The sequence below is a fragment of the Amblyomma maculatum genome, chromosome 5 (assembly GCF_055883805.1).
Source record: "Amblyomma maculatum isolate TAMU_Amacu chromosome 5, ASM5588380v1, whole genome shotgun sequence".
Classification (NCBI taxonomy): domain Eukaryota; kingdom Metazoa; phylum Arthropoda; class Arachnida; order Ixodida; family Ixodidae; genus Amblyomma; species Amblyomma maculatum.
Window position 1 is genome coordinate 109,236,928 of NC_139348.1, and position 25,833 is coordinate 109,262,760.

The 25,833-nt window shown below is 47.4% G+C and overlaps 1 protein-coding gene across 4 annotated transcripts in view; it reads right to left on the reverse strand.

Annotated features, from left to right (window-relative positions):
- Positions 1 to 2,198: 2,198 nt before the first annotated feature.
- Positions 2,199 to 25,833, reverse strand: part of LOC146189209 (cytosolic endo-beta-N-acetylglucosaminidase-like) — an 83,597-nt gene continuing 59,962 nt past the window's right edge. For 2 of the 4 annotated variants that reach the window (XM_084604114.1, XM_084604110.1), the window contains exons 8-9: positions 5,490 to 5,726; positions 2,199 to 3,890 (exon numbers count right to left, since the gene is read on the reverse strand). In XM_084604114.1, coding sequence (XP_084460240.1) covers positions 3,644 to 3,890; positions 5,490 to 5,726 — 484 coding nt within the window. In that variant the 3' untranslated portion in view covers positions 2,199 to 3,643. Of the gene's footprint in view, positions 3,891 to 4,990; positions 5,097 to 5,489; positions 5,727 to 25,833 lie in introns of all 4 variants that reach the window. The other 2 variants (XR_014707639.1, XM_084604112.1) reach the window with 2 other exon arrangements.

Sequence of the window (25,833 nt, forward strand, 5' to 3'; positions counted from 1 at the left end):
TCCCAATTTTCAGACCTGAACGCGCGAGCGTCGCCAGCTTAGCCGATAAGCGCCGTATAACGTAGCACAGCCGCGAAATCAGAGAGAAAACGCGCATGCGCGTAATGGACAGTCCGGTGCAGCTTTGACCAGGTTGCTACGGGAGCCGGACCCAACCCCACTTGCTTGTTTTTGCTCGTTGTGTATCAATGTATCGCTGAACTCGATAATCCAGCTTCTTCTTGGCGGATTCCGTTCGAACAGTAGGAGCGCAAAATATCTGGCGTAACTTTTCTTTGAATGTGGCCCAGTCCAGAATTGCTGATTCGTGGTTCAAAAACCAAGTTTTGGCCACATCGGTTAAGTAAAACGACACATTTATAAGTTTAAGGGAGTCATCCCACCGGTTGAAGGCACAGAGCCGGTCGTAGTTGTCATGCCAGTCATCAGCGTCGTCGCCGCGGAGACCGGCAAACATTTGGGGGTAGCGCTGATGGCTGCTCTCAGTCCAAGTAGCAAGGGGAGCTGGGGTGGAGTGGGCAGAACCCAGAACAGCGGCGTCCGCTCTTGTGTCATGACGACGGTGGTAACAATCAAGCGGCGACCGGAACAGAGCTCCAGGTAGATGCAGGTGACGAGGCAGCGGGGGAATCAAGACGCACCTCCCCCACATGTAAGGACGGGCTTGGTGGATAAAGTTTATTGGAGACCTGAAGCCCGGGCCACCCATCGAAGCGAATCACACTCATCGATAACGATGGGTATCCACAAGAGAGAAGAATGAAGATGAAGCAGCACGTGCACCCGTGTTAAAGATGATGCGACATACAGCGCTTACAATAGAATGAATTCTATAGCTTGAATGACAGGGTGACAGGCATCGTAATTAAGCTTAATAAGCGGTATAAACTGAAGTTTGTACAAGCATACGCGCCAATATGTAGTCATGATGACCTGGCAGTCGAAAGCTTCTACGAAGATGTAGAATCGGCAATGGGGAAAGTAGAAACAGAGAATACTGTACTGATGGGAGACTTCAGTGCGAAGGTATACGCAGAAAAACGAGCTGTTGACAAGGCAATGGGCAACTATGGCATTGGGATAAGGAATCGCAGAGGGGAGGTATTAGTAGAGTTTGCTGAACGCAATAACTTACGGATCATCAATACCTTTTTCAGCAAACGGAAGAACCGGAAGTGGACATGGAAAAGACCGAACGGCGATACTAAGAATGAAACCGACTTCGTACTGTGTTCTAACCCTGGAACTGTACATGGTGTAGAGGTAATCGGAAAATTTTGATACAGTGACTACAAAATGGTAAAGCCTCGATCTAATCTGGGTTTGAAGAGAGAACGGAGCAGACTGCTGAGGTCCATCAGCGAATTAGCGGTAAGGGGAAAATTAGAAGAATTCAAACTCTCGCTGTAGCTGGATAGATATTCGATGCTAACTGATGAAGCACTCCTTAGCCTAGAAACAATGAACAGTAATTTCAGAGATATCATTACTGATTGCGTGATAGAAGTAGACGGTAGGCGTGTTAGAGAGGATACCGGCAAACTATCTAAGAAGACGAAATATTTGATTCCCAACAGGCAGGGTAGAACTGGCAGAGATATCAAAGCTAATCATTAAGCGCAATGTGTCCGACATAAGGAATTATAGCATATGGAAAATTGAGCATGCTCTAAGGAACGGTCGTAGCTTGAAAGCGGTGAAGAGGAAATTCGACATATGCAAAAATCAGATATATACACTGAGGGACAAGGCGGCCAATGTTATTACTAACATGGGGAAGATAATCAAGGTAGCCGAGGAGTTCTACGCGGACCTCTAAAGTATAGCCAAAGTAGTCAGGACAAAATGAGGCTAGCTGTAGTGAAGAGTAGTCAGACGGTCCGCCATTGAATAAGGACGAGATTAAGAAAGCTTTAGGAGCTATGAAAAGGGGGAAGGCAGCTGAGGAGGTTGAGGCAACTACAGATTGATGCAAAGATGGAGGGGCTATCGTGCTAGAAAAACTGGCTACCCTGTGTGCGCAATGCCAGATCGCATCTAAGGTACCGAAATCATGGAAGAACGCTAACATTATCTTAATTCATAAGAAAGGGGACACTAAGGACTTGAACAATTACAGACCAGTCAGCGTACTATCCGTTGCACACAAGGTATTTATTTACTAAGGTAATCGCTAATAGGCCCAGGACAACCTTAGACTTTATTCAACCATACGATCAAGCAGGTTTTCGGAAAAGGTACTCTACTATCGATCATATCCATACCATCAATAAGGTGATAGAAAAATGCTGGGTATAACCAGCCCCTACAGCATTCATTGAATACGAGAAAGCATTTGACTCGATAGAAACCTCAGAAGTCAAGCAGACATTGGAGATCAGGGTGTAGGCGAGCCATATGTGAAAGTAATGGAAGATATATATAGTGGCTGCAGAGCAACCATAGTTCTGCATAAAAAAGTGATAAAATTAAAATTAAGAAAGGTGTTAGGCAAGGAGACACGTTCTCATCGGTGCTGTATGAAGTCTACTTAGTGAAGTATGCAAAGACATGGAATGGTAGCAGTTAAACATCAGGGTCGGTGGAGAATATCTCAGTAATCTGCGATTCGCCATGACATTGCCTTTATAAGTAACTCAGGGAACCAGTTTCAAAGAATGGTTTATGATCTAGTCAGGAGCAGAAAGGTAGGCTTGAAAATCAACATGCAGAATATTAAGGTAATGTTCAACAGCCTCGTGAAACAGCAGTTCACAATTGGTAGCGAAGCACTGGAACGGGTAGGCGAATATGCCTACTTAGGACAGGTAGTAGCCGCAGATCCAGATCATGAAACGGAAATAACTAGAAGAATAAGATTGGGATGGAGAGGGTGTGGCAAGTATTCGCAGATTATAACTAGCAGCTTACCGGTATCGCTCAAGAGGAAAGTGTACAACCGTTGCATCTTACTTGTACTAACCTGGGGGGCTGAAACGTGGAGGCTAACGAAACGGGTTCTACTTAAGTGAGGACAATGCAGAGTGCTATGGAACGCAAAATGGTATGTGGAACGTAAAGAGATAGGAAGCGTGCAGAGTGGGTCAGAGAAATAACTCAGGTTATTTACATTCCAGTGGAAATCAAGAAAAAATGGCCATGGGCAGGGCATGTAGTGCGAAGAAAGGATAACTGACGGTCTCCAAGAGTAAGGAATCTGATTTCAAGGGAAGGAAAGAGTAGCATGGGGCGGCAGAAAATTAGGTGGGTGGAGGTGGTTAAGAATTTCGCAGGGGTCATGTGGATGCAGCTAGCACCGGACTAGGTTAATTGGAGAAATATATGGGAGAGGCCTTAGCTATGCAGTGAATATAGTCAGGCTGCTGCTGCTGCTGATGATGATGATGTATAAAGCAGTTGGGAAAGCGTCTTAAAGATAGGAGAAGCATTATGTGGGGTGCGAATTATGGCGGAACACTCTGTAGAGCAGTGAATCTGCATTTTTTGCGCTGAAATAAAAAGCAAACAAACAATTGAGCTAAATGAATATAAGGCGAATTTATATTGAGCATCATCAGCTCCTACACTCGACCAATAAAGCACGCGCATGCTTGAAACTTTTCCAGCTTCGAGGTGAGCTCGACTGGGGCATGATGCGGTCGCGTCAAAACCGCATACGCTTCTCGGGTGGCCCTGCCTCGTCAATGGTTGGCACGTCTAACGCTGGGTCGTCCGGGCCTTCGTCTTGGTCATCAGCATCCGGTTTGTCGACGCTCGATCTGTCATCTGGAGGTCTCTCGATGACAACCTGGCCTAGCAGGCAGTGTCTCGTCAGTGGAGACACGAAGCCTACGCCGATTTCCCTGAGCCTGGCACACGGAGGGTTGCCCAGGTCCTGAATGATGTATCTCCTGGAGAAAGAAAATATTATGCATGATTTATTTTCGTCTATTAGCACGTGACTTCTACAAGCAAAGTAGACGGGAGCCATTACGCTGCCCCATACTATCTCTGAAGGAGGAGCTTAAGGGTCCTTGACAATCAGAAAATAAAAAATTACAAGGGTTCAACACTGCTGAACCAAATATTGAGCGAAAGCATTAGCTGCGGGTGACCGAGCGTTCTTCTTCTTCTCTTTTTCTTCTTCCTCAGCCCACATATAAAGCCCCGCTTTAACCAACCCACATGAACGTGCCTTAGTGGCCTATAGCGGTAACGTGAATGCCGGGGTCCTAGCAGGCTGATTCTGACATAACAGTCCCATGTGAAACGAAAGACCCAAGTTGGCAGTTCCTGCCAGCCCACACCCTAGTGTCACGTGGGATGTGACGTCACAGCGTCACGTGGGTAAGACGTAGCTACCGGCAGCACTACGCTGAAGGGTCGAAACCTAGAGTAGTATTGCTTTCGCAATAAAAGTCGAATAGACTTTTTTCTTTTCAACTTGCATGCCGCAGAGAATGTTCTCACATTAACCTCAACCCTTCTCCGGGAAGTTGCAGAAAAACCAAACAACAATAGTGCAGCGGCGGCGAATTCCACGTGCAGTTCAGGAGCCCATCCAGAACGATAGCACGCACCGCGAGGTATATTTTTCAAAAATATTTGATACGCCAAGCATATGATCATGCACTACACAGGATGTACAGTGACTGGATGTACGGCGTAGTGTTGCTCGTCAAAATCATCGTAGTAATATACCGGAAGAAACGCTTGAACGATATTTTCGAAGAAATGCGTCCTGACCAGGCACTGACTTCACTATAGAACGATTGCAGAAACAGTTCGGAAACCACATACGACGAGTTTTCGCTGACGAGGTTTCGCACAACGTTTCCTGCAGCAGCGCCATTGGCTTATGCAGGCCGTGTATCAGCGGCATTTCTAAATGTTCACACCGTTCCAGCACGTTTCGAGACGCAGAAAGACATTGAGGTACTCAGCGTTGCGTGCAGTTCAGAAGTCCCCATTACTCGGATGGAATGTGGTTGAATATCACTAATGCCCTTACATCCAAGACCAGTAGATGAGGCCGCTTTCAAGAGTACAGAAGCTAGTAGCGTCATAACGGCCTCTTCTTGAGAGCTGCAGTTCCGTATCTACAGTACCACCAGGGACTAAACGAACAAAAGGACAACGCAGTTAGAGATGGCTCCTTCGCAGAAGTTGCCATGGGCCCAGCTCCAAACAGAAAGTAAAACAAATTTTGGGAATATAGTGCAAAGACCGAAAGAAGGGATACACATGACCGCTTTTGTACTTGTTTTCCTTGCGCTGGTTCCGAAAATGCCAACGCAAACTCACCCAGTTTAAGATCATTTTGTAGGGAGTAAAACTAGTCAGGAAGAGCGACTCCACATAGACATTTATAGGATCGGATGGCGTGGCGAGAAGAAGCCTATCATGCGTACCCTCTTCTACGTCTGTTGATTAGTTTCACAGGATGCAGCTCATTCGCAACTGAGAACCCATGCTGAAAATGCGAGAAGGTCACAGATGGATGCACGCACCTGGTAACCCAGCCGACAAGGTCAGTGTCGAGGTCGGCGACTTGAACCCGCGTACAAGAGTATCTCTTCTGGCCAGGCTCGGTGACCAGTAAGCCGAGCCACAACTGCTCGCTCTCGTCTGCGGCACTGCTGACCGCAAGGACGAGGGCGACGTCGGTCTCTACCAGCGCTGCGGAGGACGCGTCGATTGTGTAGCTGACGACGAGCGATCCGAGCGGCACGTCGCAGCCGAACAGTCTGCCGAGAGAGGACGCTTCAATACAGCCGAAGCTGCCACAAAATGGCAGGCATATGCTGGCGCATATATCATCAACATATAAACGAGGCGGAAAGAGGCAATGATGATGATGATCATGATGGGAGTGGTGGTGGTGGTGCACTGTTTACTTTGGCACAAATAAAGCGGTGAGCAGCGGACTTCTTAAACGCAAAGAAGAAGATTTAGAGAAATCATTTATCTATTTCTAGAAAGGGGGAATCGAGTGTAGGTACCGGAGTGAGATTCTAGTTTAGAGAAATAAAATACAAACATTAAAAGTGTGTTGAAGGTATCAAAATATGACAATGGCCTTTTTTTTTATCGGTACACCATATCCCTATCTATTGTGTAAATCCGAATGGTGAAATAATACGTAAATTACTTTTACTCTTCGTTTTATGGCTATCTTTGAGATACATAAGCTTTACTGCGTCTGCATTGGTCTTCTGGTTTACTACTACCACTCTTTTAACATAATAGCGTTAAAGGCTGCGTTCGGAAGAAAACCGGACCCTGTGAGCGTTGTGAGCGAAAATTTGCGAACATGGCTCTGACACGATTGACATGGTTGGGCACTTACTGGCCGGCGAGTTGTGGGACATCACGCGCGTTATGGTTGATCTGTGAAGAGCTGCCATCACGGAATTCTTACCTGCGGTACCCTTGGACCCCTATATACAGACACGCTACCCCGTGCCATGCATTCATGTTCGTACGGTCTGGTTGAAGTGTTTCATATGAAAAGGGTAAGTCTATCTGCGACCCAGTCGGAAAAATCTACAGAAAATTTTCTGTTACGACAGAATTTCTGTGCTGTTTTTGACGGGAAGCCTGTTGTGACAACAGAACGTTCTGTAGTAACATCAAACATTTCTGTAGTTCCAACAGAAAAGTGGTACAGAACTAGACAACATAAATATACTACAGAAAAACAACAGAACTACAGAAAAGTGCTACAGAACTACAGAAACATCTGACGTTTACGACAGTACAGAATATTTTGTCGTATTTTTGACACGGTTCTGTAGTTCTTTTTTTTTTCAACTAGGAATGCGGTAGCTTATGAATATATACTCATGACTACACGAGAGATCAATAAAAGCGTGAATTAAGGGATTAGTGATAAAACAAGTAGCAAGGGGGAGCCGCTTACGCCATCGCTTCATATCATTAAAGAAAGATCTCAGGAGTCGCGAAATTTTTAATGACATCCCATGTGTTTATTTTTCTCCGGCAGTGGGAATTTTACTGGTAAAAGAATTTTCTTAGGGTAATGTTGAAACACATATACGTGGCATGGAGGTTCCAATCACTTACAGCAGGCAAGCTTTTCGATAAGGTAAGAAACTCGCAGGCACGTGGATCTCGTGACAACACGAAATGTACACGCAGCACCTATTCTTTGTGATGCTGCGTCGTGATTGAGATGATTATGTTTGCTGATTTAAGGATCCTTCGCAGTGCACACAACTGCTCTGCAATCACCCCCGCACCACTTCCCTTTCACCGCCATTTAGTTAAGTGCAGTGTAAAATCATAGAATCCATATGGAGCATTTCGATTCAGGGTTTGCGTTCCATGGATATGGTGGTTTACCTTAAAGTACGGTGGTGTACATCTGACAAGAACTCGCGGCGCAGCGCTCTATGTAGTGGAAGGTACCTTATAGTGATCTACAATCGTGGTCACTTGCCATGTGGGCACCTGCTCAATGGAATCCGCGACGTTGAAGAAAGGTATTATTTGAAGAGCGAAAGGAAACAAGAAAGCCCTCCTAGGGATGCAGTGGAACAAACGACCGCGTATTGAAAATAGGTGACAGTTAAGTGGTCACCGAGTCCACCGTCGCGGGGGAGAGTCCGGAGGAGCCACCAAGGTCAAAGGGCAACTTGACGCGGGCTTATTTATGACTGCCGCGCAGGCGGCCGCTCTTCGGAAGTGGCATCCGAACACAAGGGAACGGACGACGCCGCCTGTTCGGTCCGTTTCGATTCTCGGAAAATGGCCTCAGAGTCGTGCTTCGGCCGTGCCGCGAGGCAGGCAAAACAGAGCAGTAAGAAAGCACAGCGTAAGCGCAGTTGTTGTAGCGTCGGCGCTAACTGCTCTGTCTCTTTCTCGTGCTGAGTGCAGATGGCGCTCAAAGCCATAAATTCCTTAAACGCGGCGAAACACGAGCTGGGGAGATGCGCCGCAGAAGGAGCCATTGTCGATGTCTTCTCGGAAAGACGCTGGGCCATCCGTTCCTTTGAAATTGCTACCCGAGAGCAACCGACCAAGAGCCACGATTGGAATGTTCGAGCCTGAGGTTTGTATGTTGTGTATTTTGGAAGCGCAACTACGGGCGCTGTTTATCTTTGCGACTGCTTGGCACCTCTTGCGTGAGCTGAGGGAAAATTTTGGAGAGAGTGTAAATCGGAAATGTGTGTGGTTGCGTGCTCAACCACTCGCTGCTCTGTGATTTATTGATTTATAGATTTATAGGAAGGGAAAGGCGCGGTACCTGTCTCACTTTTTTTCTGTGAACACCTCAACCGCGCCGTAAGGGAAGGGAGGCAGGTGGGAGTGAAAGTGGAAAGAGAGAAAGAGGAGCCGTAGTGGAGGGCTACGAAGTAATTTCGACCACCTGGGGATCTTTAACGTGCGCTGACATCGCACAGCACACAGACGCCTCTTCGTTTCGCCTCCATCGAAACGCAGCCGCCGAGGTCGGGTTCGAACCCGGGTACTCCGGCGCAGTAGTCGGGCGTCTTGCCACTGCACCACCCCGGCGGGGCGATGCTCTGTGCATGTTTGTTGTACTCTAACACTGTCCCACATATGCCCATCTCCCGCGCATGTTAGTGCATGTTTGTTATACTCTAACATGCGCGGGAGAGGGGCATATGTGGGACAGTGAATGGCCAGCTCATTTTGAAACATTGCATGTTATTGGCCACGGAGGTGCCTGTAGTTGATTGGTCTATGGACTAGACTGGATTTTGGAAACGGTGAAGGAAGGGACGATTTGACAGTCGGATTCGGATGACGGTCGAGTTGAGACGGGCTGTCCGAGGAGGGAGGCTAGGCTGACGGAGGTCTCAAGAGACTCCGGCTGAAGTGTTGCAGAAGGCCACGGCCTGATTCTTCTAGCCTCTGACCTCCGATCGTGTACCCATTTGCAGCTTAGCTTTTTACGTGGTTATGTCGCATCTGACAACGGTGTTGTAAATATGTTGTAAATAAATGTGTTCAGCCTAGAAGGGAAGTTCTCATCTCCACGCCGCAATGTGTCCCTGAGCCTCGAACACAGTGGTGGTTACCAACACTACTCTTTTCGTGAGAAGAAGGCAGAAGAGAAGAATACCTGCCGTACAGAGAAGATATCGCTTCAACAATAACATTGACCACCAATTGCCGACTGCAATCGCTTCAAGGTAGTACTTTTTACTTCAATTGCATAAAGTGTCACACACGTTCACTTTTGCGTATGGGAATGTACAAATATGGATATACAGAGCATTAGTGGCATTTTTATTGTAAGGTTTATTACAGCAGTCACCGTTGTTGATGCTATCTTTCTCCTGAGCAACCGTATCGCCAACTTACAATACAGCAGTCCTACAGCCTTCTACCGAGGCCGAAAAGTCGCAACGACATTTCTCACCCACCCCTATCAGGCTCAATTTTTGACAGAGCTACACGTTCTGGACATCATAACCTTTAAACATCATTGCATACACTTGGACACGTACTGATATACTCATATCTTTTAGAGAATTTACAATATTTAAAAATTGCATACTATAGTATTGTCAACCCCATGACACGGCTTCTACTTTCGTTTTCAGCGATATTTCACGGCGTAGTTCAAAATCCCTTATATTAGATGTGAAAGGTTAGAGCTATGGCCCCTATCACCTCCAGCAGCTTGAAAACTGACGATTTGAAAATGAAGACACAAATGATGATCCTTAACATTTTCTGAACATCCACAAAACTTTTCTTCCTGCTCATGTTGTCTTTCACTTTAACAAATTAATGGGTGCATATAACACTGCCTGTGTACCATTAAGGTGGAAGCATACATTTCTAATCGCAAGTTTATTCGTTGTCGGTGTGGAATCTCTGTAACAAGCTAGCCTCCAACATGACCGGAAGCTATGTAATGCCCCCTATGCAATGCCCTCGCAAGAGGGCTTTTAGGGGTAGTGTAAATAAATAAATCAGATGCAGCGAAGACGAAAAAAAAAAAGAAGCTGTATGCTATATAAAAATTCATAAATCGAATTACACAGCCGGAACTCCCTATGATGAACGGCGGTGTCACGATTATTCGCTGAACTATCGCCAAATTAAAGTCTAGGAAAGATGGTACATATATCACCAGTCGCAATTTCTGTCGCGAGCTAACCTGCTACTTAATTGAATAAAAGACGCGTGCTGAGAACGCAACATACGTCCGAGGATTATTAACATGCACTGACACCGCACAGCCACATGGACGCTTCTTCATTTCGCCTCCATCGAAACGCAGCCGACGGAGGTCGGGATCGAACCCGGGTACTCCGGCAGAGTAGCATTGACTCCCCTGATGGAGCTGGGACAGGTAGGTCTCCGCCGCTTGCGGCGGGGGCTAGCCTGTCACCAAATTTGTATCTGTTGTAGGCCGTCATTGCACCTGCCACCTGCGGCGCGCGTCTTTCTCTCCCTCTTCCTTTTCTTTTTTTTTTAAATTGGTTCACAGGAAGGGAAAGGCGCAGTAACTGTCACACTTGCTCTGTGGACACCCGAACCGCGCCGTAAGGGAAGGGAGGAAGGTGGGAATGAAAGTGGAAAGAGAGAAAGAGGAGCCGTAGTGGAGGGCTACGGAGTAATTTCGACCACCTGGGGATCTTTAACGTGCGCTGACATCGCACAGCACACGACGCCACTTCGTTTCGCCTCCATCGAAACGCAGCCGCCGCGGTCGGGTTCGAACCCGGGAACTCCGGCACAGTAGTCGGCGTTCCCGGGTTCGAACCCGACCGCGGCGGCTGCGTTTCGATGGAGGCGAAACGAAGTGGCGTCTTCTCTATTTTCTCGTCTGTCTGCACGAGGCAGCGGAGGTGGCTCAGCTAGAGAGCCAGTAGCAGGCCCGTGCATTTTCTTTTCCTTCTTCCTACAGCCACAACAACAACCGGCAGAGTATAGTCGGGCATCTTAACCACTGCACCACCGCGGCGATGATGATGAAAACGTTTATTGAGTGCGGCAAAGACTTAGGTTAAGGGAAGGCTGATCCTTAGTACGGAAACCGTTGGTAAAAGCCGCCGTCCGCGCTTTTTCGACGAGGGCTCGTTGTTCCTCGATTCCCTAGCTGGACAGGGCCGCCTCCCAGCCCTCCCAAATTTTAAGGCAAAAGCATTATACTGTCGTTAGCAAATGTGTCTGCGTTTCAAGAGCGAGAGTTAAAAATAAATTATTAACCGTGTCTCCACAGGAAATTGAACCTCCATTCCTTGGATCTCCGCCGAGCGCTTTACAACTGTGCCACGCCCCGGATCGTGAAAGCTCTTCATAATTCCGTTTGTCTATCGTGAGGAGGATAGCGGGATTTCGCGTGATAGATATTGCGCCTTTCCTTTCCTGTAAGCTAAATATATGAATGAATGAATGAATGAATGAATGAATGAATGAATGAATGAATGAATGAATGAATGAATGAATGAATGAAACTTTATTTCCACAGAAAAGGAGCCCTTCATCTCCCGCCCCCGTCACGCAGGCCGGGGGCGGGTCAGGAGGGCCACGGTCCCATGTGAGGTTACAAGAACTCTTCACGGCCTCAGACGCCAGGTGGGTCGCATGCCGCTGAACGGTGGGATCTCCGTTCCGCAGCCAAACCTTCCAGGATTCTCTACTGTCAGTGTTAATGCCGGCGACTGGGGAGTCGGCGCATGACTATATTATATGATCTAGTGTGCCTTTTTGACCGCAATTTTTACGTTTTGAATCTTCTTCCTCCCGATCTGTGTTAAGGGAACCCAGACTGGTCATATGTAGTTACCGGCTTGTAATCGCCTCCAGATGCGTGCTTCATTGTTAGTGAGATACCGATCTGGGGGAGGGTAAAGTTTTCAATCTAGTTTGTAAGATTCAGGGATCTCATTGCATGTGATAGCCCAAACTTTAATTCCTTTGCATTCGGGCGCTTCTACCGCTGCCCGGTCGTAGAGAACTTTTTGTTGTTGTTGTGGCTGTAGGAAGAAGGAAAAGAAAAATTTGGAGGACGCTTAAGCTTCGCCTTCAAGGGTGGAACGCGATAGCGTTATTGCACCTCGTCAAGAAAACTTACTAAACGCAAGGGTATTGGGGCATCCTCGCACCGGTACCCGCGCGGCCCGAAGGGGAGAAGCGGGTGAGCGAAGATAGTGATCTAAAGAAAGGAAAGACGCTTGATTCTACAACCTGTGAGGGTGCACGGCGAAACGTCAGGGGCGAGTGGCGCGCCACGTGTCGGGGCAGCGCCGCACATTGCGAGGAGGGGTTCTTCTGTGTTTGCCGCAAGATGGCTCTGCATGTGCGCAGAGCGCAGAAGAAATGTAGCGGAAACGTACTTCGCTACTCGTGTAACTGCGACTTCTGTAAGTAACATGCTCATAATTACCGATATACACTGCAGTATAACGTTCTACGGCACGTTTCTAAGGCAAGACCGCATTCACTAGAAGCGCTTTTGTACCGCTTCCAAGCTTCGAACTCGTGGCTGAGTGGTAGCGTCTCCGTCTCACACTCCGGAGACCCTGGTTCGATTCCCACCTTGCCCATCTTGAAACTTGCTTTTTATTTATGAAGTGCATGTTTATTTATGAAGTGCATGCCGGGATTTATCGCTCACTGAACGCCGACGACACCGGCTTTTCTGCGACACGAGCTCCTTAACGCTACCGCGTTAAAATGCACGGGCCTGCTACTGGCTCAGTAGCTGAGCCACCTCCGCTGTCTCGTGCAGACAGAAGAGAAAATAGAGAAGAAAGGAAAAACAGAAGGGAGAGAAAGACGCGCGCCGCAACAACAGCCATTGTCCGTGGCGAGCGCAATGACGGAAGACAAAAATTCGGACGTTTTTAGAGAATTTTATTGGTACTGCAGGTTCTGGTACAGGACAAGGCTTCATGATGATCATTTTACACAGCAATAAAGGGCACTTACAAAAATGTTACAAGAATACAATGAGCATTCAGGCATACAAATGTGCTATTTGGTTATTACATCCTACTGGTGTTTTACACATGTTGACATTATGCAGCATCTTGCGTACAACGCAAGGAGAGGATATGCAAGTAGACAAAAATACAGGCAAACACTCGTCCACCTTCTTAGTAAGGAAGGATGGACGCGGTCACTTTTCCATTAACAATGGAAATGAAGCGCGTTGACCAATGCAGGAGGAAGGCCTCCTCCCCGAGCATTACAAGTTCTTCATTTAGAATTTTTGTCTGTTGAAGGCCGTCATTGCGCTCGCAACTTGGGCCAGCAGGTGCACAGTTTCGTTACCAGGGACAGACTCGTGTGCTGGTATCCATATGATGGATATGGTTCTAGTAATGGGATTTGTCAGAAGAATCTTTTTGGCCTCCTCTGAGGTCCGTCCTTTTGCAAAATTTCAGACAGCCGTTTTGCTGTCGCTGATTATAGTTTCATAGAACGCCGGTGAACTTTGATGCGTTCAATGAAATACTGTTCGACAAGGGGCGCGCGATGTACCGTCTTGACATGACATGACGTCACCAAGCGGTTGATGCATATACGAAGCTCACCCTGCAGGGCGTCCTATCCAGGCATCCGTGCGGTGCATTCTATTTGCCGCTTCCTCGAACGCCGCACCGCACAGCAAACAGAAGCAGGCCCAGATGTCTAGGAGACGTTAGCCCAGCAGACATCAGCGGCGTTTGAAATTGATTTTCAGGATCGAAAAAGCGCAGTGTAACAGTTCTCCGCGGACACATGTACTTCGCCGTAAAGGAAGGGAGGAAGGTGGGAGTGAAAGAAGAGAGGGAGATAGAAGTGCCGTAGAGGAGGGCTACGATTCACCGCGATTTAATGAATTTCGCCTCATCGCACTATTTAGTGGTCCAAAGGGCCCTCTAGAATTTTTTGTGGCCATAAGGGAAAATTATACCATATGGTATGGACTTGCCAGCATAACAAGTCTTGACAATAAATCAGCCACTACGGCGAGAAAGGAATTTACAAGCAAAGATATGAAAACATGACCTAGACCTGCTTAGGTGTAGCTGTCTACCATTTCTGTGATGTCCACCTTAAAACTTCATCCTTCCCCCAAAACCTGGTCGAAATAACTCTGTGGCCCTCCACTATGAGTCCTCTTTTTCTCCTTCCACTTTCACTCCCACCTTCTTCCCTTTCCTTACAGCGCTGATCAGTTCCCTCTTCTTTTTCTTTCTTCTCTACTTCCTCCCTTCTGTTGTTGTTGTGGCTGTAGGAAGAAAGAAAAGCAAATGCACGGGCCTGCTACTGGCTCTGTAGCTGCGTCACCTCCGCTGCCTCGTGCGGCTCCTCTGTCCGAAAGGAGGCAGCAGAGGTGGCTCAGCTACAGAGTAAGCAGCAGGCCAGTGCATTTTCTTTTCCTTCTTCTGATTGATTGATTGATTGATTGAGAGGAATGGAAAGGCGCAGTAACTGTCTCACTCGTTTTCTGTGGACACCTCAACTGCGCCGTAAGGGAAGGGAGGAAGGTTGGAGTGAAAGTAGAAAGAGAGAAGGAAGAGTCGTAGTGGAGGGCTGCGGAGTAATTTCGACCACCTGGGGATCTTTAACGTGCGCTGACATCGCACAGCACACGGACGCCTCTTCGTTTCGCCTCCATCGAAACGCAGCCGCCGAGGTCGGGTTCGAACCCGGGTACTCCGGCACAGTAGTCGGGCGTCTTACCACTGCACCACTTTCCTTCTTCTTACAGCCACAGCAGGTGTCCACAGAAAAAAAAGCGTGATATATACAGCGCCTTTTCCTTTCCTATAATCCAATTTGTTTATTATATAAAGATAAATTATGAAAAATGAAATATGGCTTAGCTCTGTTATCCCTGGATATACGTAGCGAAAAGCAGTGATTACGTCGGGATCAGAAGTTAATTTCTCCAGTCTTCTGCGCCGTTCGCCAGCAGCTAAACTCTCCTTCGCTTCCATATCGAGCGCCTCTAACGCTAAGATTTCGTGCGACAGTCTTACGATAACCATGATTTCTAAGTTCAAGCTCGATGACGGTCGACCTGCGCTACTTTGCTCAACGCAACAGAGAATGTGGAGTAAAATTACCAATTCTTGCCGCTGCTAATTGACATATGCCTTCTTGAACAAAGAAACAGGTTTGGTTAGAGCCTGCACAATCTCACGTACCTGCCGAACCACACGCGCACACACGCGCACACACACACACACACACACACACACACACACACACACACACACACACACACACACACACACACACACACACACACACACACACACACACACACACACACACACACACACACACACACACACACACACACACACACACACACACACACATACATACATACATACATACATACATACATACATACATACATACATACATACATACATACACATACACACACACACATACGCACATACATACATACATACATACATACATACGCACATACATACGCACATACATACGCACATACATACGCACATACATACGCACATACATACATACATACATACATACATACATACATACATACATACATACATACATACATACATACATACATACATACATACATACATACATACATACATACATACATACATACATACATACATACGCACATACATACATACGCACATACATACATACGCACATACATACATACATACATACATACATACATACATACATACATACATACATACATACATACATACATACATACATACATACATACATACATACAATAGACGAAATTTTCAGAAGTTTAGCACTGGATTCGGCGGCTGCACCAAGAACAGTGTCAAGGTGCACTCGTGTAGCAAGAACTGAGTAGGCGCTCCAGAGACATTTTTTGTGTCATTTCCTGATCGCGCTTCCTGCTCACGCTACTTATGGCTCAAAAAAGAAAGTTCTCAGCCGAAAAGATAACATTCACAGAAGGTAACCTGAATGCTGTCTGAACGGTTTATGATATCTTCGGGGAAATGTTCTGGGAGCAAATGCTCACTGCCATATGGCCGTACAGAGTCGATCACACTCGTATAGAGCACGCGAGCGGTGTGCCACGGACCAAATGAAGTTAAACTTTATTGCAGCTACTTTGTAATTAGCAATGCGCTTGTGTCTGTGCGGTTTGCAGCACTCTGCGGCTGCGCTAGGGGCAAAGGTTATCAGTAAAAATCAGTACTGGTCATAGAAGTTCTCTTTATGACCTGCGCACAGCACCGCTCGATGATGATGATGAATTTTATTGGCGCAAGGACGTCTCAGGCCAAAGAGCGCCAAACACAATGTGAACAGTCTACTCAAGTTGATGTAATGTGCTAAGTTGCGATGTTTCATGAACGGATAAAAAACAATGGTGTATAGGGCCTAAAAAATTCATTCGCTGTGTAAAATCGTTAAAAACAGTGGTGTATAGGGTCTAAAATTCATTCGCGATGTATGATGAGCTGTAAAAAAAAAAGGATATGTCGATGCTTTAAAAGATCTCATCCGTCCTCTCAAGGAGGAACGGGCTGAGACCCGCGTCGATAGGAAATTTCATGTAAAAAGCCTACTTTCTATAAGAATTTGAGCACATGTTTTAAAGGAAACATTGGGTTGTCACCAATAAAACTGGATGGGTAGGCAGGCATTTGATAAGTGTAGAAGGAGGGAAAATGACGTCTCCTTTCTGGTTCGAGTTGTGCACATATAATTAAAACATGAATTACAGTAAGCCGATCACCACATCTCAAACAGTGTGGTGCAGGAGAGTTTGTTAAAAGATATGCATGTGTTGTGTATGTGTGACCAATTCTCAGCCTGCTCAGAGCTATTTCTTTAAATCTGTCTCGTTTTTCTGTGGTGTACCTGCCTATCCTTGGCTTTATTGTGTGTAGTTTATTTTCTGTTGCTGCGTCCCATTCCTCTTGCCATTGCTGCCGAATCATGTTCATGTGTGGCTTGAGGTCATGATAAGTTATCTTGTCAATGTCCGAGTCATTTCGAAGGAAAACTGATGCAGCAAGCCTATCAGCAACCTCGTTGCCTGGTATACAACGGTGGCCTGGTACCCAACATAGCGCAATTTTAAGTTGTAATTTATGGGCAGACATGAGGTTGTAAAAGAGAGAATTTAGGACTGGGTTCTTATGCCATTTCGAAGAAGATAGAGAGGTTAAAACGCTGAGGGAGTCTATGTAGATTACCGCTGTACGTACTTTGTTTTCAATAATGTGTCTCACAGCTAGCAGGATTCCATGGCATTCAGCGGTAAATATACTTGTATGTCTGTTCAGTGTTTTTGAAAGTGAAAATTGCCGTCCATCTGCTGCGCAGGACACTTGAGCAGACTTTGAAGCATCAGTGTAACATTCATCACAAGTGTAGTTCGCCTGAAGTGACATGAAGTGCTGCTGTATGGCAATAGGGGATGCGTGTTTCCCCACTTCAAGAAACGACAGGTCACAATTATCATCATGTATTTCACAAGGAGGAATTAAGTTTTTTATGGAAGTTGTATGAAGAATATTAACCGGAACGTCCAGATGTTCAATATGCGTGGCAACTCTGATTGTATATGGTGGTGTCAGAGATGGTTTTAAGAAAGGTACTGTGCTAGTTTTGTCAAGCAGGAGCCGGCGACATGGATGATCCAGTTGGCATAGTACCTTCATAGCATAAGTTGCACAAGTAAATTCTCTTCGTTGCAGTGACCATCGGTTCGCCTCGACATAAAGACTAGCAATTGGGCTAGTTCGAAAAGTGCCCGCAGCGAGGCGAAGGCCGAGGTGGTGCACGGGATCAAGCAATTTTAGAGCAGAGGATGATACGGACCCATAGACCATCGAGCCATAGTCAATGCGTGATAGAAATACACTATTCAGAAGGAAGGCTGTCGCGGACTGTGCCTCATGAAAGGTGAGAGAATTTTTAGCAGATTCATTGCTTTGAGACACTTCAGTCCCAAATGTTTTATGTGGGCAATGAAGGAAAGTTTTTAGCCAACAACTACGCCAAGAAATTTATGTTCCTTTTTAAAGGCAAGGCTCTGACCATTCAGTGTAATGTTGGGGTCAGGTCTGATGCTACGCTGCTTAAAGAAGAGTACACAAACACTCTTTTCAGAGTTAAATTTAAACCCATTATCATCAGCCCACCTCGACAATTTGTTAACACCTAGTTGAATCTGTCTTTCACAGATGACAATGTTGCAAGATTTGAAGCTTATATAGATTTCATCAACATATACAGAGCAAGAAATGGTTTTTGGCAGCACGCTTCTTAGAGAGTTAATTTTGACCATGAAAAGTGTGCAACTGAGAACACCACCTTGAGGAACACCATTTTCCTGTATGTACTGCTTTGAGTATGCATTGCCAACACGAATTTTGAAGGTCCGTTCGGACAAGTAACTTCGTATTGTATTCAATATGTTCCCTGTGATACCAAGAGAGGAGAGGTCGCAGATGATACCATAGCGTCAAGTGGTATCATATGCGTTTTCAAGATCGAAAAAGACAGATAAGCAATGTTGTTTGTGTGCAAAAGCATCCCTTGCATACGACTCAAATGCAATGAGCTGATCAGCTGTTGACCGCCCAACACTAAAACCAGCTTGGTTTTGATGAAGAAGACCATTGTATTCAAGGAAATGAAGGCGACGATTTACCATTTTTTCAAAAAGTTTGCATAGACAGCTGGTTAGTGCAATAGGCCAACTAGCAGCAAGTGTGGGTTCTTTTCGGGTTTTAATATTGGGATAATGGTCTCTTCCTTCCAGGCTTTAGGAAAGCGTCCTGTGCCCATACTTTATTATACAGGCAGAGTAGGGTTTCAAGAGTGTCCACTTGCAGGTGCCTGAGCATTCCATATGTGATCCTGTCAGGACCTAGTGCTGAGTTACCACATGTGCCTAGTGCAATCTTCAGCTCCTGCATGATGAAAGGGCTATTGTACCCTCCTGTGCATGGTCTTTTATCATGTATGTGCTTCTTCTCCCGAGTTGCCTTGTGCCGCAAAAAGAAATCTGTATAGTGTGCTGAGCTGAATATTTATTCGAAGTGTTGTCCTAGTGTGTATGCTTGATGTTTAAGAAAGTCACCACTGGGGCTGACAAGGGGTGTTGGGATTGTGCTATATCCTTTGAGTGCTCTTATCCTATTGTAAACTTTGCGTGCATCAGAATAACAGTTCACAGAAGAAAGGAATGATGACCAGCTTTCTCGCTTGGAGATGCGTCGAACACGCCGGTTATTTGCCTTTGCACGCTTGGCTAATAGGTTTTCGGCTGTGGGGTATCGGCGTAGCTTCGATCAAACCCTGTTTTGAGTTTCACGACCAGTCTTACATTCCGCGTTCCACCAGGGTCTTCGTTTATGCCATGGCGTACCTGCGTTTGTGAAATGCATTTTCCTGCTGCCTCTATAATGGGCAGCATGATGAAGTGCTGAGTTTCATCAACGCCTAAGTCAATAACTGATGAACAAGGCAATGATGAGTGTTCCCTGAGCTTCTTCCAATTGGCTGCATGTTCTTTAAACTTTCTAGGGCAAGACAGATTTTCATTTTATTGCCTGCATACTTTACAGAGATTGGAAAATGGCTACGTCCATATAGATTGTTAATTACAAACCACTCTGTAGCTGCCAAGAGCATTGGGGAGGCAATAGCTAAATCAGTGGCTGTGTATGTGTTATGTACCATGTTGTGGTATGTTGGCTCTTTTGTGTTAAGTGAGCATGATCCGGAGGTCAATAAGAATTTTTCAATTAGCCCATCTCGGGAGTCCGTTCCTGTACATTCTCATAATGGATGGTGTGCATTAAAGTCTCCGACCAGCAGCCATTGGTCTGGAAGTTGATCAATCAGCTTTTCAAAACGTTCGCTACATATCCTATAATCTGGAGGAATATATCGAGAACACACTGTTGTTATTTTACCGAACATTGAGGTTCATATTGCCACTGCCTCTAATTCAGTATTAAGTGAGATGCTTCGGCATGGGATTGATTTTTGAGTTACAATGGCAACGCCGCCAGAGGGGCGGGTGCTGCCTTGTCTATCTTTCCTGAACACAAGATACTGCTTCAGGAAACTTGTGTCTGCTGGTTTTAAGTGGGTTTCTTGCAAACGAAGTATGTTTGGTTGGTGCTCGGCGAGGATTTCATATACATCATCCAGATTATTTTTATTTATTTATTCTGTTGTTTATTTATTTATTCTGTTTATTCTGTTATTCATTTATTATTTAGCAGTCCTCGACAGTTCCAATAAACGATGCTCTCAGTAGTCTTTTTTGTAAGTGCAGAATGGGGGAGAGACGGTGGGTTTAAGACTCGCCGCCTTTATCAGGTGGTTTAACTGGCGTATGCTTTTTTTATTTGAAGCGGTCCAACAGGCCCCGCCTCTCATTGGCGAACTCCCTAGGAGCCACTGGCGCTGTGGAGTCCACGCTCTCCTCCATCGTCTCTGGTGAAGGCATGGAGGCAGGAGATTTTTCAAGAGGAACCAAGTCCCTCTCAGATGTCTTTGGTGTCCCGGACGTCTGGGAGAGAGAGACCTTCGGGATTGCAAAAATTGGTGCAGCCGGTGGCTGCTTAGTGAGGAGTCGTGGTGGGAGCACATCAGCAGCAATGCGCTGCGTGCCCACCGTTAATAGAGGCAGCCTGACCCCTCTGCGGGCTGCGTCAGCATAGGGAGCGGAAGAAAGCATTCTATGTTTCTTCCGCGCCTCTCCGTATGATATATTCTCAGTGACCTTCAAATTTATCACTTCCTTTTTTGCCTGAAAGGCCGCACAGGACTGTGAGTACGCAGGGTGCGTGCCCTCACAGTTCACACATTTGAACTCATTTGCACTGCAGTTATCGGTTGCATGGTCGCGAGTGCTGGACTTTGCACATGTAAGGCGTCCGCGACATGTCAGGCTATCATGTCCATACCGCTACCACTTAAAGCACCGGCGGGGGTTTGGTATTTAGGGGCTTACTTTGCACCGAATGAAGCACGATATGTTTCGTTCTTATTTCCTCATTCTTTTGCCTGATTGTTATTCGTCGAACCGCAATTACACCTTGGTTCGGGAGGCCTTCAGTGAGGTCTGATTCGGTTTCATTTAAGAGGTCTCGCTCAGAAATCACTCCCTGGCAGCTGTTAAGACTGCGGTGAGGCGATACCTGAACGTCAAGCTGGGCAAATATCTTTGTTGTGAGGAGCTTGTCTGACTGGCTTTTGTTGGATACCTCTATTAGTAGGTCACCAGATCCTAGTTTTTTGGCTTTATAGTTTGCCCCAATGATGGCCTTCAGCTAGTTGGTAATCAGGAAATCTGACAGTTCATTTATAGATTTTGACTCTGTTATAGATCGCAGGACAAGAAACTTTGGGAAGTTCTCGATTAGTGCCATGATTTGTTTTGTCACTTCGGTGCGACTCCTTTTCGGAGGTCGATCAGGTTCTTTTTAAGATAGTTTTTCCGTGCATTAGGATATTATAAGGGGTCTTAAATATATTGTTACTGAGCGGTATTCGCTGGCCGTGCTGACGAAAAAGAAGTGCGACAGACTCCCAGAAGAAGAAGACGCAGACGAGTGCTTTCCTGTGCGAGTGCTGTGCTGTGATCATCCTCAGTGGTGTGGACAGTACTGTGAATATTTCCCGTAACATCTCTTGGTGGAGGTGAATCTTTCGATCCCCGTCCCAAGCTGGATCTCCGCAGTGGCCGACGCATCATTACCACCACTATGACTACTGACGCCGCTACATCTACTGCCGCCGCACCTGCTGTCGTCATGGCCCATCCCCGTGACCCCGGAACCTTCTGTGGGACCGACGACGTTGATGTCGACGACTGGCTGGCCCTATACGAACGAGTCAGCAAGCACAACAGGTGGGATCCCACACTTATGCTTGCTAAATCATCTTTTACTTGACTGGGACAGCGCGGGTGTGGTTTGAGACCCATGAAAAGGACCTCACATCTTGGGATATATGTAAGCAAAAGCTTCACGACTTCTTCGGAAAGCCCATTGGCCGTCACCTTGCCGCCAAAAAGGCGCTCGCTTCTCGCGCGCAAACGACTACAGAGTCTTACATTACTTATATACAGGACGTCCTATCCCTGTGCTGCAAAGTCGACCACGCAATGCCTGAGGAGGATAAAGTCGGCCACATAGTAAAAGGCATTGCCGACGATGCTTTAAACCTCCTTTTATGCAGGGATTGTTCCACCGTGGACTCTGCACTACAAGTGTGCCGACGTTTCGAACAAGCGAAACAGAGGCTCATATCTCATCGTTTCGACCGTCTACCGAACACGGCTGCAAGCTCTTCCTGTGTCGATCTTCCGGCTCCTCGACCGCCAACTAATGACACTACTTTGACCCGCATCGTCCGCCAAGAGCTCGAGGCAATGACTCCTGCAGCTTCACTCTCGCATACCCCCGACAATACCTTGGCTACAATATCACTCATTCAGGCTGTTGTTCGCCAAGAGGTTGCCAATATGGGTCTTCCTTCTACCCGCCGCACCGATACCGTGGATTCAGGACCTGCCCCTCCAGTAATTGCAGCTGCCTCACCCAGCGCCGGTTTCTAGCCCCGATATCGGTACCGCAATCCGAATGAGTGGCGTACCCATGACAATCGTCCCATCTGCTTTACTTGTTCCCGCGTTGGCCACATTTCCCGTCACTGCCGTAGCCGTTGGTACACGCCATCTCGTCAATTCACCTACGTCGACCGCTGCGGAGACTATGCCCCTCGCTATACCTCACCTCGCCCCGACCAGACCACTGTTGACCCCAGTGTCGCTGCTCGTGCTGCCAACCGTTCACCATCCCCGCAGACCCGACGCTCGCGTTCTCCTCTTTCTCGCCGCCGTTTGTCCCCGTCCTATTCCAGCCACATACCGGAAAACTAGCCAATGCAGCTCCCGGAGGTGACGCTGCATTTGTGACCCGGACTGAAAAACCTCTGCTGACCCCTGCGCTACAAAATAATCGCATCGACGTCCTTGTGGATGGTGTTCCCGTTTCTGCTCTCATTGATACTGGCGCACAACTGTCCGTTCTGAGCTCATTTCGCCGTCGCCTCAAAAAAGTCCTTACTCCAGCCGTCTCGCCCACAGTTCGCGTCGCCAATGGAAGCCCTGCTGCCGTGGTTGGCATGTGCACAGCGCGAGTTACCATTGGTGGTCGTCATGCTCCAGTGTTGTTCACCGTCCTCCAAGAATGCCCCCACGACGTTACCCTTGACATTGACTTTTTAACAGCCCACTCTGCCCTCATTGACTGCTCTACCGGCCTACTCTCTTGGACCTTCCGCTCTGCTCTGAAGACCCCTCCTGCTCACCTCGCCTTCGATCAGCACAGTTCTGCCGACTTCCTCTGGAAGCTGCCGTCTACATCCCTATGTCACCATTCCCACCCGTCCCTGACGGCGACTATCTCGCGTGTCCCATTACTGATGTCATCTTGCAGCGGCACGTCACCCTTCCTCATCTGATTGTGCATATCTCCCAGAACCGTGCCACTCTCCCGGTCCTTAACTTCAGCTTATCAACTCAAGTTCTGCCCGAGGGAATTTCACTAGCAGAGCTGTCGCCGATGACCGATTGTGCCATTTCAGCTCTGACTACCGATAATGCAAATGCCGTCCCTGCAACACCTCCCTCGTCCTCTACATCGCGCCCTGATCCTGTTAAAAGCATGATTGCAGCTGATCTCCAGCCTGAATTCGCCGCAGAGTTAAAGCAGCTTTTGCTCACCTACAGTGACCTTTTTGACTTCGGCACCCGCCCATTGGGTCAAACCACAGTTGTCAGTCACCGCATTAACACCGGTGACGCCAGTCCTATTCACAGGCGGCCCTATCGTGTTTCGCTTGCCGAGCGACGCGTCATCCAAACAGAGGTCGACAAAATGTTGGCGAACGACATAATTGAGCCTTCCAGTAGCCCCTGGGCATACCCTGTTATGTTGGTCAAAAAGAAAGATAACAGTTGGAGATTCTGCGTCGACTATCATCATTTAAATAAGATAACCAGAAAGGATGTGTATTCTCTTCCGCGTATAGACGACGCGCTTGATACCTTGAACGGAGCCAGCTACTTTTCGTCCATCGACCTTCGCTCCGGCTACTGGCAGATCTCTGTCGACGAGAGAGACCGTGAAAAAACAGCGTTCATCACCCCTGACGGCCTTTATCAATTCAAAGTCATGCCTTTTGGCCTTTGCAATGCCCCAGCAACCTTCGAACGTATGATGGACTCTTTGCTCCGAGGCTTCAAGTGGACCCCTTGCTTGTGTTATCGTGACGATGTAATAGTTTTCTCGTCTACATTTGAAAGCCATCTCCGTCGCCTTTCTACAATCCTAGCACTTTTTCGCCGCGCGGGACTGCAACTAAACTCCAAAAAGTGCAGCTTTGGTCATCGACAAATCAAAGTCCTTGGTCACTTGGTTAATGCTGCCGGCGTTCAGCCTGACCCCGACAAGATTCGTGCCGTCAGAGATTTTCCCACTCCACATTCATCCAGCGATGTTCGAAGCTTTATTGGCCTATGTTCTTATTTCCGACGATTCGTCCCGAATTTCGCAGCGCTAGCTCGTCCTTTCACCAAACTCCTAAAGAAAGACGTTTCATTCTCCTGGGGGCCTGAATAAGTTGCAGCTTTCTCGGAACTTATTGCTGCTCTCACAACTCCACCCGTCTTGGCCCATTTCAACCCATCTGCCAATACTGAACTCCGCACCGACGCAAGTGGCCATGGCATTGGAGCTATACTTTCCCAGCGACAACACGGCCACACAAGGGTGATTGCGTATGCCAGCCGCCTCTTATCTACGTCCGAACAAAATTACTCTATCACAGAGCGAGAGTGCCTGGCACTCGTTTGGGCTATTACAAAATTCCGCCCTTATTTGTTTGGCCGGCATTTTACTGTTATAACAGACCATCATGCCTTGTGCTGGCTTTCCTCCCTCAAAGATCCTACAGGCCGTTTGGGGCGCTGGGCGCTTCGATTACAAGAGTATACATTTTCCGTCGTGTACAAGTCCGGCCGGCTTCACCAAGATGCAGACTGCTTGTCCCGTCATCCCGTCGACTCCCCTAGTCCTACCGACTCTGACGATGACGCATGTGTCTTGTCTGTGTCGGCCTTTTCTAACATTGCCGACGAACAACACTTAGATCCTTTGCTCCATTCCATTATCCTACGTCTGACCTGCGACCGACCTGATCCATCTCTTGCCTTATATGTACTCCACGAGAACACCCTATACCGACGCAATATGCGACCAGACGGCGCAGACCTTTTGCTCGTCGTTCCTCAACATCTGCGTTCCACCATCCTTGACCAGTTTCATGATGCTCCAACGGCTGGCCACCTGGGTGTCTCTCGCACATACAACAGCCTGCGCCGACGCTTCTACTGGCCGGGGCTCTACCGCTCCGTCCAGCAATACATTGCCGCATGTGAAGTGTGTCAGCGTCGAAAGAAGCCCACAATTTTGCCTTCAGGCCATTTGCAGCCGATCCCCATACCCACTGACCCGTTTTCCCGTGTAGGTGTTGACCTTCTTGGGCCCTTTCCAGTTTCCGCCTCAGGGAACAAATGGATCGCCGTCGCCATCGATTATGCTACGCGGTATGCTATTACCAGAGCCATCCCGACCAGCTGCGCCACAGACGTCGCTGACTTCCTCCTAGAAAACGTGATTCTATATCTTGGTGCCCCTCATGAACTACTAAATGACCGTGGCTGCTGCTTTCTGTCGCGAGTGGTTGATGAAATTCTCCGTTCGTGCTCTGTTCGTCACAAATTCACCACAGCCTATCACCCGCAGACCAACGGCCTCACGGAAC